At 36.4% G+C, this 18,036-nt stretch overlaps 1 protein-coding gene across 1 annotated transcript in view; it reads right to left on the bottom strand.

Annotated features, from left to right (window-relative positions):
- Positions 1–10,076: 10,076 nt before the first annotated feature.
- LOC137252021 (uncharacterized) overlaps positions 10,077–18,036 on the bottom strand; it is a 490,237-nt gene continuing 482,277 nt past the window's right edge. Inside the window, exons 14-21 of the mRNA XM_067787158.1 lie at positions 15,218–15,624; positions 14,944–15,159; positions 14,547–14,880; positions 12,685–12,951; positions 12,423–12,606; positions 10,925–11,131; positions 10,653–10,854; positions 10,077–10,562 (exon numbers count right to left, since the gene is read on the bottom strand). Coding sequence (XP_067643259.1) covers positions 10,457–10,562; positions 10,653–10,854; positions 10,925–11,131; positions 12,423–12,606; positions 12,685–12,951; positions 14,547–14,880; positions 14,944–15,159; positions 15,218–15,624 — 1,923 coding nt within the window. The 3' untranslated portion in view covers positions 10,077–10,456. The remainder of the gene's footprint in view (positions 10,563–10,652; positions 10,855–10,924; positions 11,132–12,422; positions 12,607–12,684; positions 12,952–14,546; positions 14,881–14,943; positions 15,160–15,217; positions 15,625–18,036) is intronic.

Below are 18,036 nucleotides of genomic sequence, written 5' to 3'. Positions count from 1 at the left end.
CGCAATGTTTTTGAAAGTCCACTGAGGATGGTATTGATAAACTTGCACAATTTGTTCGCGTACTTCTAATTCGCTTGCCATTTTTAATCGAATAAAAGTGTTTAGAGATAATATTTGTGTGCAAAATATTTTTGACATTTATAACAAAGCATACCGCAAAAAAATAATTTAAATACATCAATTTGGAAAAGAGTTATTTGATTAAATAAAGGTGACAATTTTTTCAAACGCAGACCTTATATAAAAAGTGGGCGTGGTTATGATCCGATTTCACTCATTTTCAATACCAAACTATTCTGGGTCCAGATAAGTTCGTGTACCAAATTTGGTACAGATATCTCAGTATTTACTCAAGTTATCTTGTTAACGGATAGATGGACGGACGGAGGGACATGGCTCAATCAAATTTTTTTTCGATAATGATGATTTTGATATATGTATGGAAGTCTATATCTATCTCGAATCCTTTATACCTGTACAACCAGCAGTTATCCAATCAAAGTTATAATACCCTGTTTACAAGTACAGTTGTCATTATACAACATCCACCACACGGAATGGCTGGATCTTCAGAGTATCACGTTGTTACCATCTAAGCAATATGGAAACAGACCATTGACGTCAGTGAGATGACTGAAGATCGAGAACATCATGAAGTTGAGGATGAATATACATATGTAAGGCTTGTAATACGAAAACTCGGGATTGACGGTATACGGTCCCAAGACCCAACATTTACCCTGTGTAAACGTTGAGCAGAATGAGGTGAATCGCGTAAAAATGTATAACGGAAGAGATTTTGCAGTAACGATTCTTCGAGAAATCAAAGCTCATATATTTACAAGATGGCAAAAAAGAAGTTGTGGCTTATCAGATCTTAATTTTAAACAGTACATGAAAACGTTTAGAACAACATGAAATACTCCCAGCCGAGCTACAATGAACTTTTGCCTTCAACGCAATCTGATGCTGCACAGCAACATTGCCACAGTCCCGCAAGATGTTGTGTTTGTAAATATAAAGGGCCTTCAGACTTAGCAATTTAAACTTATTTCGCCTTGCCCATTCATATGCAAAATTTCGCAAAGCACTGTTGTCTCGTGTGCTTTGTTAAAATGCAGTTTATAATTGTAAAAATCGTTGGAAAAGTACCAACGAGTGGAAAAAATAATTTCACTTACAAAGTGTGAAAGCCCTCAAAGCCAAAGCTTTACACGAAGCAAATGTTGAAGATTACCAACTTTTGTATATCAGATGGCGCTAGTGTCGCTCGTTCTGCCGTTCCGCATTAAATTACTTGCAATATACTTATCATGCATAACATTGCATTGAACGCATCTAAATGAAAAAGTTCATTGTGGCTCGGCATTATGATCAAACCAGGAAAGACATTGTTCTGACTTTCTTTACCTACTCACCTGCCTCTTTCCTATCTTACTCTCGCCTGTCCCTCTTCTATCTCACTCTCTTACTCCTCTCTCCTCTGCGTTCACACTATGGACGCGTTCAGTCTATATGAGGTCTTTATCGACTGTACAGTTCAACCCCTCTACGTTTTTCTTTTTTACTTTAACCGGCCCATGCAATTTCCCTATCCCTTTCATCCTTTCGTAAATCTTGCCTCTATTGCTCTTACTCTCCCTGCTGTTGTTCTTATCTAAGTTTAAATCACACTATTGCTTTTATTCTCCTACTAATGTTGTTTTTACTCTTCCTCTTAACCTGTTATTCCTAATTTTCCTCGAACCAATACCCTTATTCTTTTAATATCCCTCATCCTCTCACTCCCTTTAATTTTCCGACTTCCCCAACAATTATCTCCAATTTCCCTTCTCCATTTTCTCATTTCTATTTTCTCCTTTCTTTCGATTTCCATTTTGCAATGTGGATATATATCGAGCTTGACTTTTTTCCGCACATTGCATTATTTATGTGAGTTGTAAAAAGTAGCAAACTAGTACCAAAAACTTTCCCTCCCTGCTGCTTAAAAATTCATGCCCGCACTATGAGGACCGTCAAATTTTTATTGTTGTGCTACTGACCTCCATTGTCTGGTTTTATTGCGTCATGTCAACATCGTAAAAAGAAATAAAATTGTTTACCAGTGGTATTCACACATGCCTAGTTTACGATGTTAATAAAAAATGTTCCCAGCAAGCATTCGGAGTCCAAAAAGAGTTAGAAAGGAGTCCTAATTCGGATACTTTATGCTCGTTATAAGTTTATTAGTACGGAATGAATGTATTTACTTTCTTGCGGTGGATTAACGCTATGAGCTTAATTTAAAACATTATATGAGCTTAATAAGAGTCCGATATTACTCCTAATAGGCTCATAGACCGCTCATAATTTGCTTCTTATATGACTCTTCGGAGTCATTTATTTGCTTCATATAAGGGATTAGCTAGATCATGGCGGATTTGGGATATCGGTTGAAAAACTGGAATTTCGGAGGAAACCCATAAGTATAGGGCATACCGACGTCGCCTCTAATAAAAGACAGGCTCGACAGATCAACCAGGCCAGTTTTGCTCCAAATACTTACATTGTTAAAATGCCGGTCATTACGGAGATGATATGATAGAAGCGTACATGCCAATTGAAAATGGGAACAGCACGACAAATTATAACCTATAATTTTATTCAACTAGAATATGAAAGACAATTTTTTCAAACTAAAATATGAATACATATTTGTTCCAAAGTTGCTTTGTTTGCTGAACACTTTTGGCATATAGCTCATAATTTCCATCATATCGGAGTCACAAAAGACTCTTATATGATCATATATCTTAGGCTAAAATTTTTTTACTTATTTAATATGAGTTCAAGTTATGAACGCTCCGAGTTTGAGGGGTTAATAGTTTCTAATGATTATGAGCCAAAATTTACACATGTAACAATTTAATTATTAATTAGACTTAAAATAAATTTTACCTAATTACAAGAAAAACGTATAGTACTCAAAATTTCAATATAATTAAAATAACTTATTTTCATTAGTTACAGTTTTATAATCCTTAAAACTAGTACAACAGTTAAAAAAAGTCTTTTTCATAGGCTGCACACTTATCAATTTGTTCTTTTCTTTTTTGGTCCATTCCATACGAATACAGTTATTCAGCCAAATTATTATTTTCTATTATAAAATACATACATTTGTTTTGTAATGACTTTGAGGAGTATTCATAGTTTACATTAGGCAGGCACTCAAAGTTAGGTGAAGCATTTTTTACAGTTAACCCTTAGCATGATTCAATTACGGGAGGTTTATTCTCCAATGATGACACAGCATTGACACTCCCAAATTTAAAAATCTTGACTGTTTGCTTTTACGAAGTAGGGAGAACGGGGAATAATTCAATCCCCTTCAGCGAAAATTGTAGTAGAAAAGTATTTGTAGTAGTATATTAGTAGTAGTAGTGTAGTTTATTAGTAAATGCTAACAGGTTTTGGGGGAAATAATTCATTTTCTACTAAATATTTCGTGAATTGATAAAAAGGTGTGTTGGTTTGGTTATTCTTTTTAGTTTCTTATCTTTAGTTCGGCAACGCTGCCTTTAATAAACCTACTTTTTTCAAAAATAGATGGCATTGCTTGTTAAATGAAATACAACTGCGACATCGGCCTATCACAACTCATATGTACAAAAATATCACGACCTCTGCTTCTCAAGTTTGCCAATGATTCAGAGCATTCCCGTGAGAATTGAGGGTGATACGGAGCTAGAAAACTCATTGGATGGTGGCTAACGAAAAGCACTCGGAGATAAGGCGCTCTGTGAAAAATCCTGAAATGGGAAATTTAAAAAAAATACATTGAGATAGGATTATTTCGAACTGGCAGCCGACATGGGGACTATACTCAGCAGCCGCAATGAACTGACCAAAAAAGAAAAAGAAAATGGGTTATTGCCGTAGAACTTTATATACCAGCCATAAATTTGACAGAAGAGTTAAGCTTTTGTGCGGTCCTGTTACACATGGAGTATTTCCCTTTTTATTCTGAAATTTCGGAAAGCCCTTTTCCGTTTAAGTATTCATATTCGGCACACGTTCGTTTGATACAACCTCACGAGGTCCGAATATTCCAAATAAGTATATGGGGTATTCCATCCCATTTCGACCAATTTTGAACCCGACCCCTTTAGAATTGGCTGAAAGTTTTTCTTCTTTTTCCAGCTTACGAAAGACGTTTTTCAGAAGTTTTTCAAATTTTTTCATCCAACTCAAAATAAGTTTTAAATATTTTGAAAAAACGGTGTTTTTTTCAAAATGCTATAACTTTTTCAAAAATTTACCGTTTGGGATCATTTTTTTTTTTTTTTAAATATATTTTTAAATTTACTTTTCGGAAAAAATACAAAAAAAATTTTAAAGTTTTGTTTTTTTAATTAAATAAAAAAAAAAAAAATTCTCGGCCCACTCCGGGATTAGTGGGGATGATTGCTGAATTGATTGAAGTTTTTTATGAGAAAAAAAGGGCGAAATTCAAAAAATCTCGAAAAACTCAAAAATTACAAAAAAAACTTTAAACATTTTTTTGAATTTTTTCCGAAAAGATCCCAAACGGTCAATTTTTGAAAAAGTTACAGCATTTTGAAAACAAAAACGGTGTTTTTTTAAAAATTCATAACTTTTTTTGAGTTGGATGAAAAAATTTGAAAAACTTCTGAAAAACGTCTTTCGTAAGCTAGAAAAAGAAGAAAAACTTTCAGCCAATTCTAAAGGGGTCGGGTTCAAAATTGGTCGAAATGGGATGGAATACCCCATATGCATTAAGCTGGGTTGATTTGCATGGACGAAAGTTAACCCATATCGCGCCAACGATTTTTCGATAGGTTTTGCGCTCAGGAAAAAAAGTTCCACTAAGCATACCCAAAAAAATAATTTTCGAGCCTGCAAAGTTTAAGTTTTTTGACTTTTTTTCTTTGATTTTTAAGGTTTTTTTCATGACCTACTTAAAAAATTTTCATTTGATTTTAAAATTTTCATGTATACCCTGTCCGACTCAAAATTGTCCGCTAAAAGCTTTGGCGATAACAGTTTTTTGAAAAAAAAAAAAATATATATATTTTTTTTGGGTTTTGAGGAGTGCTTTGGTGAAAAAATTTATTTTTTCGCCATTTTTTAAGGGTTTCTTCAGAAACATGCAAAAGTGTTGCCGATGAAAACGAAGTTGTCTCATAGTTCCTATCCCACTTAAAATTATGCGATAAAAACGTTGGCATTAACAGTTTTTTAAAAAAAATTTTTTTTTTGGTTTTTGGGACTTGTTTTGGTCGAAATCGATTTTTTTCATTTTCAAGGCTCCAAATCCTTTTTTATGTATACGTTTCCGTCAGACCCACCAATAAGTATACCAAAATGATCAGGGGACGAGCTAAGCTGATTTAGCCATGTCCGTCTGTCCGTCCGTCCGTCCGTCCGTCTGGCTGTCCGTTTGTTTGAACGCAAACTAGTACCTCAATTTTTGAGATATCCTGATGAAATTTAGTAAGCAGGCATATTTTGATGGGGGATTCGACATTTGTCGGAATCGACCGGATCGGACCACTATAGCATATACCTCCCATACAATCGATTGTTCAATAAGAGGGTTTACGCCATTTCTGCCCCATTTCTGTCTCATTTTAACAGCTAGCAACATCAAATTTTACCACAAGCTTACCTATTGGGCATAGATTGTTGTCTGAAAAAATCATCACGATCCCTTGTCAAATTTGGTTTCGAAAAAAAACCGGTTTTGGCGTTGTGCCGATTTTTGTTCTGATCTGTTGTTGTCGTTTGTCTTGTATTTATAGTTCGTAGTTACATAAGCAGGTATTGTCAAAATTGATGCTGGTGTATATTTATGTGTATGTGCTGTGTGTTTATTCAGAACCGAGGGTGGCTTTTACTGCTCGATTTTTGTGACTGACTGAGGCAGGTAAAAGTTAGCAATTCTAGTCGTTTGACTTTCTTTGTGGGTTTGCTGCTTTGGTGCGTTTATTGTTTTATCTTTATTTGTTGTTGTGTGTTTTTCTGTTGTGGCTCAAATATTGTGTCAGAAATTGTGTTTATCTGTTCGTTTATATTCTACCGTCGAATTCCATGTTTTAGTTTGTAGAATTCCATGTTTTCGAGTACGTTCAGACGTCGGCCTTTTGCTTGTATGTGAAGGACCATAACTAACTGTTTTATTGATGTTTGCGGAAAACATTCATTTTTGAGACCATGTGGTTCGCGAAGTTAGACTCTGGTATAATGTTTGGATTTCGTGTTTTTTGTTGTAATCTCTAATGTGTTCTCTAAACCTCGTTCTTATTTGCGGTTTTGTTTATCCGATGTAACTGTGTTGGCATCTGCAGGTAAGCTTTTATACGCCGTGGCTGCTAAACGGATCCTCTGAGTTAGTGTTAGTTCTTAGTTTTCGCCCTAGATTGATCGATGTTTTGAACTCTGTGTTAATGTTGAATTTTTTAAAGAAGTTTGCCAATTTATACGTCGTTTTTCCAGTATATATCATAGTCGTTCAGGTGTTATTATTCTCCTTTTCGTTATTCCTTTTTGGTTTTCCATGCGTCCTTCTGAGCTTATCTACTAGTGCTTTTTTATATCCGTTGTTTGCAGCAATCTTATATATTATTTCTAATTGCTATTTTTATGTACGGGTCCCTTTTTCGCTCTTATTTGGAATCCAAATCGATAAATAAAGTTTTGGTTGTAAAGATGGATATTCGAGCTATTAGCGAGTTTTGGACAGTTTTGGTCGTAGTGCTTTTGTTTAGCTATATTTTATTAAAATAATTTGTTAAAAATAAACGATTGTGAGCACACAAAGAAATCTATTTGTACTATGGCACTATTGTGAATATTTGCCCTGCATTACCGACAGCTGCTACCATACGCCACATGGCAGCTGTAAGTTTTAATTGATTGATAGAACAGCTGATTTCTGTTGATATTCGATAAGAGACTTGTATATAGGTTGCGCAAGATGCGCACGGGTCCGGCTCGTGTTATATATTACTTATATCCTTCTTGTAAGAGGTGTTCTTTCAAGTCTATGTACCAAATGCCTTAATGCTGCATTTTTATGCTTTTGGGGGTGATTTGAGGTATTATGCATTATTGTGTCGGTGGTCTTTGGCTTTATATATATGGCGTAGTTAAATCTTTTGGCAACTGTATCAAGATTTATCGTGAGGTCTAGATAGTTGATTCCTCCAATTGTCAAAAAATTTGTCAGCCTAGCAAACATCTTGTGATTAATCATGACCCTTGGGAAATTTTATCAAAAAGCTGCAACTAACTTCAGGTACCCTCTTAATTTTGTTTATAAATATGCCCCCTTTATTTTAATGTTGCATGATTTTTTTAGTTTTTAAAACAATTTATTTTTTATTTAGCTGTTTTTAACGGTGATTTTTATTTTCATAATTATAGTTTTGTATTTAGCACCGTGGCAATTGTATGTTTCTTTATTATAGTTAGATCTAGATTATTAATTTTAGTTTTTATTAGCTTTATTGATTTCTAACATTTCTAATTTTTAGATAATTTTATGTTTGTTTCTGTTGTGCGTCGCATAATAAATGCTGGGATTATTTATGAGTTTATAAAAACTTAAATTTTGTTTTCAATAATTTTTCTTTTGTTTTCAAATTTCCGGAGGTTAGTTATCACTACTTAATTTTAGTTATGATTTTTTATTACTTATACTGTTGTCTGTATGTAAGTATTGCATACTATGGATTTATGATTTTTATCTCTGTTTTATAAATGTGTATGTTTTTGTATATACCCGGTAGTGAAACACCATGCTTATCATGTAAAATACTAATTAAGAACTAGATTTTTCTAAATGATTTGCAACTAGTGCGGATAGCGCCAAACTTGTACAAAATAAATTTTTCGCTCAAACTGGAGAGGCCACAGTCTCACAATACCTTTTAATTTAAATTTGGTACTTTACGACACTTGCGATGAAAACCATGAGAGCTCAGAACAATTCTCGACGAAAATAAAACTATTTTCACTACCATGTTTCAACTAGAATTCTTTTTGCTATATTTGAACTACTTAGTTCTAGACTTGTGTATATCTGTCTAAAACATCTTGTGGGATACACCAACGTTAAAAATATTGGTTGCGCCTTCTCCCCCGTAGGTTAAATGACTTCAAATATACCGGCGGTACGGTCTGCCTAAAAACTTACCACTTAAAAATTAAACAATAGGCCTTGAATTAGATTTCCTTGCACCTGAAATGTCAGTACACCTGCAAACGATGGTTTCGATGCTCGTCTGATTGATGTTTTCGTGAGGGCAAATGCTTACATCACCACTACACAGGAAACGAGAAGGGCATGCCAAAACAGGAAGATCATGGGATGTCATGACCCGATCAAGTACTCTCATTCACAGAAGCAAACAGCGGCTATCTAAAAACGGGGGTTTTCAGCATACCGAGATATGAAATGCCCCACAATGGTCAGTACCTTACCTTACATTAAGCTACTTGGCTTCTGTTTAAAGAAAATGAAACTAAGTTGATCATGTCGTCGTCGCTGGCACGTATAGCATCCCTGTCTTGAATGTCCACTTTCTAAGAGGACTTTATATCAATTAGCGCCATTACCAAGCCAAGACAGCCTGGGGAGAGTTACTCACGCAACAGACAGCTGAAGATTTCGATCAAACGATGTAACCAAGTAGTCGGAGCACATGTTTCAGTCTTTTCCTACCATCTCTGCGGAGAGTATAGAGTTGCCGCGAGCTGGAAAAACAACCAGTAACTGATGTACAAAGTAGAGAGAAAGACATGTGAGACCGAAAAATGTTAGTGTGAGTGAGAGGACATTGATTACAATTTGTGATCGGTCACGCCTATTCGATGGGACGAAGCAACAAGACAACAACAAGACTTCCTGGAATTAGTATACTGTTTGCAGAAAGAATATTGGCGACTGCTAAAGGAAACACTTCTCCCCATTGCTAGAGAGCAAGGTAGATGACGAATCCGATACGCAAACACTGGTTGCCCCTGCTTTGAACTCTATATCCATGGCTATATCGATTTGGTTAAGTAATAACTTCCTTGTTACAATATTTAGCAGAGCTGTGGGACTTTTCGATATTTTAATATTGTGTACCAGGATCGCCACTATTTGCTAAGCCTGGAGGCGGGCTTTCGGCCTTGCGACATCAAATCCGACCGAACCCCAGGCATCAGCTCCGACCGCTTTCTTCCTTTTCTGATTCGCCAACCGGCCTCGTTGCTGAGCTCTGGTGTTTTTAATAACGAAAGATGAAGCCATGGGTCTCTTTTGAAGAAAATATAAGCATGAGAAGAATTCCATACGGCTACTCTTGACGAGTTTCGGTTTCTTGGCTCTGCTCTAGTTTGTTAGATACATTTCTCTAGAACGTAATCGATCTTTTTTATACTGACTGGATCTACTTCGCTTGCTCATCGTGACAACTTCTGCAGCGCGAACTTGTCCACCAGACGGCCAAAGTATCAGCAAGATAGCATAGTATTCAGACATGATTTCGCACGGGTACCCTTTAAGATGCAAGTTTGTTAATTTTCCGTTTGATTAATCATGACCCCCTTAGCGCTACAATATATTATTTGATTGTTCTCAGAACATCAAAGGCCTAAATAAAAAGTTTTAAATTTTCATAAATTTTTTTCGAAAACGTTTTTGAGATTTGTTTGCATGCATATTTTCAATTACAAAATCCACAGAACTTTTTTCTTAAATTATTGTAAGTCAGAAACGTTTCTAATGCAACCCCGAAAGAAACGTGTATCACCTTTGATCTTCAGCCTATAAGGCGTTATGGTTATCGATGTAAAACTTGATGTTGATTATTGGAACTCTACAGAGCCAGAGACTGAATATTTTGGAGTTATCGTTGGTGGTTCCGGCTCTGCCTCACCAATAGGCTTATATAGGATTTTATACACATACATACACATTTGACTAATTGAAAAATGTTGGATTCGATGAGCACATTTTTAGTTACTTTATGATTTAAAACTAGAAGTAAAAAAGTATAGTGTTCGTTTTCCAAATCGCACTCTTTTCAAAAACATTACAGAGATCATGTTACTTAGGATGATAATACATAATAATTAGTAGTATTTTAGTACAATAGTAGTGTGGTATACATGGGTAAAAACTTACATACGAAATTTTTTGTTTGGAATAAAATTCAAATGCATAAAAACAGGTGAATCGGGTCGTAAACGTACTAGTTTGTTGTTGTTTGTATCTTTTGCTGGTTTTCTGCTTGTAGTTTTACATTCAAATAAATATATGAATTCTTATCAGGCTTTTCATTTTCAACATCTCCAAATATTCCGTGGCACAATTCTGTACGACAATTTTCAAAGCTTCGAACGAAAGTGGTCAGACTGTGGTCACACGATCGATCTCAACATATCGTACAGAATTGTCGCTTTGTCAGCAAATCACTTCTTTTTCATCCAATACGGCCGTATCCATGGAGCTTAACGATTTGAGGCGAGTTTGTAGCACCGATGAACCGCGTAGTTTACGTTTAATTTTTCTAAAATATAAAGCAGAACGTCTAAATTAGATATTTTAGTTTAGTTCTTGGCAGTGATCGAGGTACGCGCGGAAACTTTCTAGTACTCACTTGTATGCGAAAGCGGCGAATGCACAACACAACAAAACAATGATGAGACATAAAGTGGCCAATATTTCAGTAGGCAGTTTCATAATGGCCGAACACTGTAGGAAAGCCTCATCGTCACCGGAAGGGCAGTGTACGATGCCGTCACACCAAACGCTCGCATTAACACAAGCGCTCAACTCAGAGCACTTGTACTGACAGTCTTCTGTAAGTGTGAAAAGTGAAAACGGATTTAGTTTGTGCAAAAATTTGAGAGTATTTAAGTTTGAACTTACCTGCTATGCTTAATACTGGTCTAGGAACCAATTCCATCCAATTGAATGTAAAATCACCGTTTTCCGGTCTCAAATACTCAACGCTAATAGCGCGCGAACGATTTGCAATTGAGAAAATGGGATGCTCATTCCAACCGGAGCTAAAGATTTCTACAAACTCATAGGCTTTGGAGTCCGGTGAGAGTGGACATGCGGTGATTGTTAAACCTAAAAAGCAGAAAAAAATTTGTGATTTATGCCAAGCTTCATTCTTAAACTCTTCCAACTGTATTTGAGAAAATGACACAAAAAGATTTGAGATGAGAGGAAATGCATTTCAGAAGGGGGCGAAGATATTTGGAAAACGGGCAAACAAAACTTAGAAAACGTTCAAGAAATTTAAGAAGAGCACAAAAGTTTTGAGAAAATCAAATGTATGCTCGTATTTTAAATACATTTGCCCTTTCTCAAATTCGTTTGACTTTTTCTGAACTAGATTTGCTCTTTTCTGAAATAAATTAGATTTTCTCAAATTCATTTTCCATTTGCCGAATTTTAATTGTCCTTGTTCTAAATGAGTTTACGCTTTTCTCAAATTTATTTTCCTTTTCTGAATTTGATTTGCTTTTTAAAATAAAATTTCCATTTCTCAATTTCATTTGCCCTTTTTCAGTTGGAGCCTCCCTTCTTTTAAATACATTTTTTAAATTACTTTCTCATTTCTAAAATAAAATTGCTTTTCTCTTCTGAATTGATTTTCTCTTTTCTAATGTAATTTCGCATTTTTTTTCGAATTCATAAATTCAATGAATTTAGTTTTTCTTATATTTAATTTTTCGGATTTTCAATTGCCCTTATTAAATACATTTGCCCTTTTCTCAAATTTAACCATCTTGTTCTGAATTTCATTTGTTCTTTTCTCAAATTTAAATTCCTGTTCTGAATTTGAAGGTTTTTTTTTCTAAAATAAATTTGGGTTTCCTCAAATTAATTTCCTTTTTTTGAAATTTTAATTGCAGTTCTTTTTCCCTTCTCTCAAATTTATTTATCCTTTTCTGAATATTATTTGCTTCTTTCTAAAATAAAATTGAATTTCCTGAATTTCATTTGCTTTTTTTGGGTTCCAGTTGTCCCTACTGTACTCACAATTGCCCTTTTCTTAAATTCAGTTCACCTTTCGGAATTCGAAATAAATTTTTTAAATACATTTCATTAAATTAAATTCTTTTTTCTGAAATTGATTTGCTTTTTTCTAAAATAAATTTGGCTTTTCCCAAATTCATTTTCCTTTTTCCGAATTTGAATTGACCTTTTAAATAAATTTGCTATTTCCAAATTCATTTTCCCTTTTCTGAATTTAATTGCCCTATTTTAAACAAATTTGCCTCTTCTCAAATTCATTTGCCCTCTTCTGAATTTGAATTACTCTTTTCTCAAATACACCTGCCCTCTACTGAAAAACATTCCGAAAAGCTGTATTCCACTTCATAGTATCATTCTCCAACACTACTTTACTCACCTTCCGATGTGGTCAACACAGCTCTAGCTTTAGTTTCACATCGATATGAGCTTGTACCCACCACAGTGGTATTCATTGCTTTCTTCGGATTGTACTTACGCAAGAATATGGCTTTTAAGCGCACATAAAGAAATTTGTTACCATTGGAAGGTTCTATAAGCCAAGGTCGTGTGCGGCACTCCAACTAATTAAAGGCAACAAAATTGTTTTTAAATATTTCCAAACATTTTTTTTTCATTTCTACCCCACAACTTATACTTACATCGCCGAATGTCATTTGTATAGTGCCACTTGGTCCAAACTTTCGTCGTCCGTCCTTACAATTGGACGGTCCTTTGATGAATTCAAACATTCCTTCGAAATTTATGGCATCCGGATCATCAAGCGTTGTCATATTGATGGCCGTAAGGTGTACCTCCAAATCACGACTGGTGGATGTGTATTCCACAGGTAGGTGGGAAGAGTTTGATGAGTTGCAAAGACAACCGCGTGGCAGTAATATCGAATCATGATAGGGTCGTTCGAAAATCTGGAATAAGGAATAACATGGGCTTTTTGTTATTTAAAGCGAAGTTCTCAGTTTCAAATAAAGTAATTTAATTTTCAAGTCATATGACAAATCTGTCTAGTTTTAGTCAGGCGGAGCATATGCAGAGACCTTTTTATAATAATGACTCTGCCATTGAATCCTATACTCAACCTGTGCCGGAAGTTTCGACTTCATCTCCAGCAAATCCAATTACTGTGCTCCGCATTCTGCCTAATTTATGACTTTCATCACTCATATACCCACAAAGGAGAACTGGAGTGAGGAACTCATTCTTCGCAGTGGTCTGGTGAGCTTTTATTAATGCTGGGAGCGTGAGTTAGAGGGGAGCTGTTTGTTAAGAGCTCTAACTCAGCCAGAAATATGACTACTCGATCTAAAAACGCGTAGGCATCATTAAAGAAGCGGTGGAAGGGATGCTACTAAGCTCAACCACAACGAGGCCGAAGGTGGTTTACGAATGTCTAACCCCGCTCACAGTTTCCTTGAAATACTTTAGAAGGGAAATCATGGTATCAGCATACAACGATATTCCTGGTGTTCAGATCTCTTAGCTCGAGCAGGCATATGCGCCACAAATATGAGAAGTCAATATGGCCGACAACTTGAAGTCTGTTTCCGAAGAGATGGACCATTGATTAAGGAAAGCTCAGAGATAATACCAAGATCTTGCTTGGTGTCGCCATTCTCTTGGAATATGACATTTTCCTTATAGTAACCTAACTTTACTTTGATTAGCGGTGATCGGTCGTCTCTTCTCTTTTACAGTAGTTATACTGCCAACTGGGTGTTGCTATGCCCTCAAGCTTTCTCTTATTGGAAAATAACATCTACCGTTTTCACGAGCCATGAAATTAGGTTTATCACAGTTAAAACGGGACTTCAGAAATTTTTCCTTCAGTCAAGTACTGTCGCTCGTAACTCTCTGCTGCTTCATGAAGTAGGAGGCCATTTAACTGAGCTCATGAAAAACGGTTGGTGAAGTCCACTCGGATCCACTTTTATGGAGAATCGTTTACCTCAAAGGCATACTAACGGAATCTGTTTGCTTAGGAGTCCTTAAACAGCCGTCCTATCTTAAATCCTCCAAACGTCTCAACCCCATTTAAAATAACTTTGGGGAGTGCTGTATTTATAAGTCTGGTGTGGGTAGGAGTTTCTCACAAAGCCCCCCTTTGTGCCGAAATAAATTTAAGAAATAGGTACCGCGGTGTTCCCGACAAAGTTTTCAGAGAAGCTAAGATTGATTAACAGTGGCCCAACGAAAACTACGCAAGTGGGAGCTATTACATCGTCACAAACTATAGGAGGGTTATTTTACTAGGAAGGATCGGGAAAATGGTGATTTTTCTAAAATCTTGTATAACTTCTGTGAGATCTTAGATTCTTTTACTACTTCTTTTTCTTGCAGCGATAAGTAGACACCCCGTAGGTTTTTGGGGGAGTTTTACCGAGGCTTATGGTCCTTTGTCTGATATTGATCCAGTACTTTCCGACCATCGATTTGATGTGATCTTCTAAGCCATCCAACCCCTGTTGCACAGTGTATTTCAAAACAGATTCAAGTCATTACTCACCTCAATGCGCACATTGGTGTCACCATAACAAAACGAACGATTGATATCCTCGTCGACGCGTGACATACACGGCCTATTCAGCGTTGTTACCTTACGCAACTTAATGCGAATGCGCTCTCCACGTTGACCCTCAAATTTGTAGACGCATTTTAAGTTACGAGTGCCACCACGCCCAAAGAGGAAACTATTGCGTACGCTACGAAAGATTGCAGGATCTTTACGATCCATGAGGCTGCTAACAAATTTGCGATTACAATCATTATCGCCACCAACCAAGGGAAGGCCATCCTGATGCAAGTCGATAAATTCGTACTTCAGCTTGAACTCCAGCGGGCTAAAAATCCATAAAAGAACATTTCAAATAAGAGTGAAGCTGAAATGACCCGCTACGACTCACCGCAAAACCGTTGACTCAGCGTTTTTAAGTTCCAATGTAATGCTATCACTGCTGGAAACATAGCTCTCTGAGATTGTGCATGGTCGTGCATACGTCTCATTGATGTTCGAACGATCACAGGTGCGCGGTATGGTACCACGACAAAAACGTGCAATAACATTTGTGGAATTATGCGCGTAATGCGTGAGCACGGGGTGTGAGGGTAAGTCGTTAGCGCTAAAAAGATAAACACCATTAGACACAAGCCACAATTACCTCTCAACGCTACACCTACCAATTGAGATCTTTACATGCAGGCGGCTCTCGCAACGCACCATCCCATATACGTAGCATGCCACTACAATCTTCATGCGTTTGCAGCACACCAATTGCGCCCACTGATGTCTCATCAATCTGTCCGAATTCGCGATCCAAATTAAATTTCATCATAGATATCCAGACCTTAAAACGTGACAGCGGTTGATTCATGCCTTGTGCGCTTGTACGTCGTGATAAACTTAGATGATCAAAAGTTTTGAAGACCCCAATACCTTGTAAATGATAGAGACAGGTGGTGTTAGGCGCCAGCGAGTGTTTAGGGTTTTCAAGTATTCCACGCCCAGCTCCTCGTATCCAAAACTCACACGGTTTTTTGTTCTTCGAGTAGGTGGGACTCATGATGTCTACGAAAATTACTTCAACCTGAAATTGTAAAATAGAAAATAGGTTATGGTAGTAGTATGATTAAGGTATATCCAGGTTTCAAACAAGGGGCAGGATCTGACGTACAGAAAAAATAAAAAATACATAGCGTCGGACACCTTTTTAATTTACGCTATATGACCTGAATGTTTTCATGCTGACATGCGAACGGCAACAGCATTGCAGATGCATTTTATTTGGGAAGCTTCTCATTGAAGGTATACTCTCGGAGTGTTAGCCAAAAAACTGCTGCTGGGCGACTCTCTTTCCTAATTGAAAACACTTTTTGCAAAGTTCTGTATGTTATTTTTCACGAGACTTGAACACAGGACCTTCGGCTTCGCTGGCTAGGTGATGTTATACAAATGAACGAAGAGGTGCCGGTCAACAAAGTATTTCAATCGCCACCGTAGATTAGAAGCAGAGAAAGGGGGAGATCTCCCCTGAGTTTGCAGGCAGGCGAAGGAGGATTTGGCCTCTCTTTGCACTCCCAACTGACGTTAGTAATTGCAAAAGAGGGATAGCTGGCGTGACATGTAGTGAAACGGTCAAAATCGCTTAGACGAATAGTCGCCAATTAAATGTAATGGTGATCTTTTTTTGTTCGGAGATAGCCGCACTGATGGAAGAGTCAGTAGCTATGGTTAATTCAGTCGGTTTTTCAGGATTTATTTTCTTTCCGCCTTCCGAGCTAACATCGATCCATTATTAAATGGATTGAGCCTCAAAACTACTCTATTTTTCCCAACCGTCTTAAAGGTGGCTAAAGAGATTAAAATAAACACAAAATCGGTGCCAAGTAAATCTGTCGAAAATATCGAGAATAAATGCATGTCATATATCCTACATACTAATGTCTACGACAACTATTAAACCTAATTTCAGGGGGCCTACTTTGTATTGCGATGCGAAAGAAAAAATACGCGAAATCGCAAAATCGGTACTCTGTATCTTGACATTCGCATGCATATTTTGACATTCGCATTCACATTTTGCCCATTCGCAATTTTTCTCCCTTTTCGCATTGCCAGCACTCTGTATAGCGAAAGCGAATGTCAAACAGCATTGATTTTCGCATTATGTAAGTTTTAATTGATGATTTTATAAATTGATAACTTTATATTCATTGTACATTCTTTTAAAAATATATAGGGCTACTCCAAAGACTAAACAAACACACCAAACAACAGCAACAATTTGAAATTCTAGTGGACTTCATGGCAAACCACCCAGATTTGGCCAAAGGGTTACTTAAAACGCCCAACGCAAAGACAACGGCCAATAATTTATGGAAGAGAGTAACTTCCCAACTAAATGCAACCCAACCAAAGCAACTCAATAAAAGTCCTAAACGAGATGAATAACAATTTGAAGAACATTTCCAAAACCATGGGAATTACATTCAAAATAGAAAAAAAGCTAAATTTTGCCAAAGAACAATTTGTCCATAATCAAAGAATGGATCGTGAGAATTTAAGAATAAAATTAACGGTCACATCTTCCGGTTCAATTTCTGAACTGGGAGGATTTTCAACATTGAACATTATACAAATATTGTGCAGAGCACAACAAACAATAAGCATTTGCACCACTTTTGTTGGAGCATAATGCAACTGTGTTGAAGCCAAAAGGCAGCGAAATCGACCTTTTAAAACACGAAAAACTCTCAATTAGTAATGCAGAAGTGGATCGAATTTTCATACCATGAACAATGTTAAAACAAAGCAGCGTAACAGGTTACATTTAAAAATGTTAAATTCAATTTTATATGTAAGGTACAGACTAAGGAAAGAAAATAAGTGCTGCCATGATTTCCAAACGATCTCATTGAACTAATGAACAAATCAAATATTTATTGCAATTCATCAGATGCTGAATAATCCTGTGATATCGAAATATTTTAAGACATTATGTATATTTTTATCTCACACCTACTACCACTTATATGTATATCTTGTTGCAAGCAGTGAAATAGTTGTACCAGTAGTAGAGGAGTGGTCAAATGATTGACTTTAAAATATTTGTATGAAACACATATTGCATCTGTAAAGTATATTTGGAGTAAAAATTAATTTACATTTTTTAAGAAAAATGAATAACATTCTTGAAAAGGTGCCTTAAATTTTTTGCTTTTTTTTTTTCCCATTTAGCTTCTTTTCTGAAAAATTTCTGACAACACTGGGTCAGTGATGCATACTCAAGCAAAAAATAAGCGAATAATAAAAAAACGACATTGTTAGCGATGTGATAGCGCTACACAGTTCCAATTACCTTTCGCATCGCAATTTTATTTCGAATCGCACTGCCTTTCGCATCGCAATACAGAGTAGGCCACAGCTCTCAGAGTATCCCGGGCGGTAGGAGCGTAGTGCAAAAGTCTCGTATGCGGCAATAATATCAAAACGCCCTACA

Source organism: Eurosta solidaginis, chromosome 5 (genome assembly GCF_040869045.1).
Source record: "Eurosta solidaginis isolate ZX-2024a chromosome 5, ASM4086904v1, whole genome shotgun sequence".
Taxonomy (NCBI): domain Eukaryota; kingdom Metazoa; phylum Arthropoda; class Insecta; order Diptera; family Tephritidae; genus Eurosta; species Eurosta solidaginis.
This window is presented reverse-complemented; position numbering and strand designations above follow the sequence as displayed.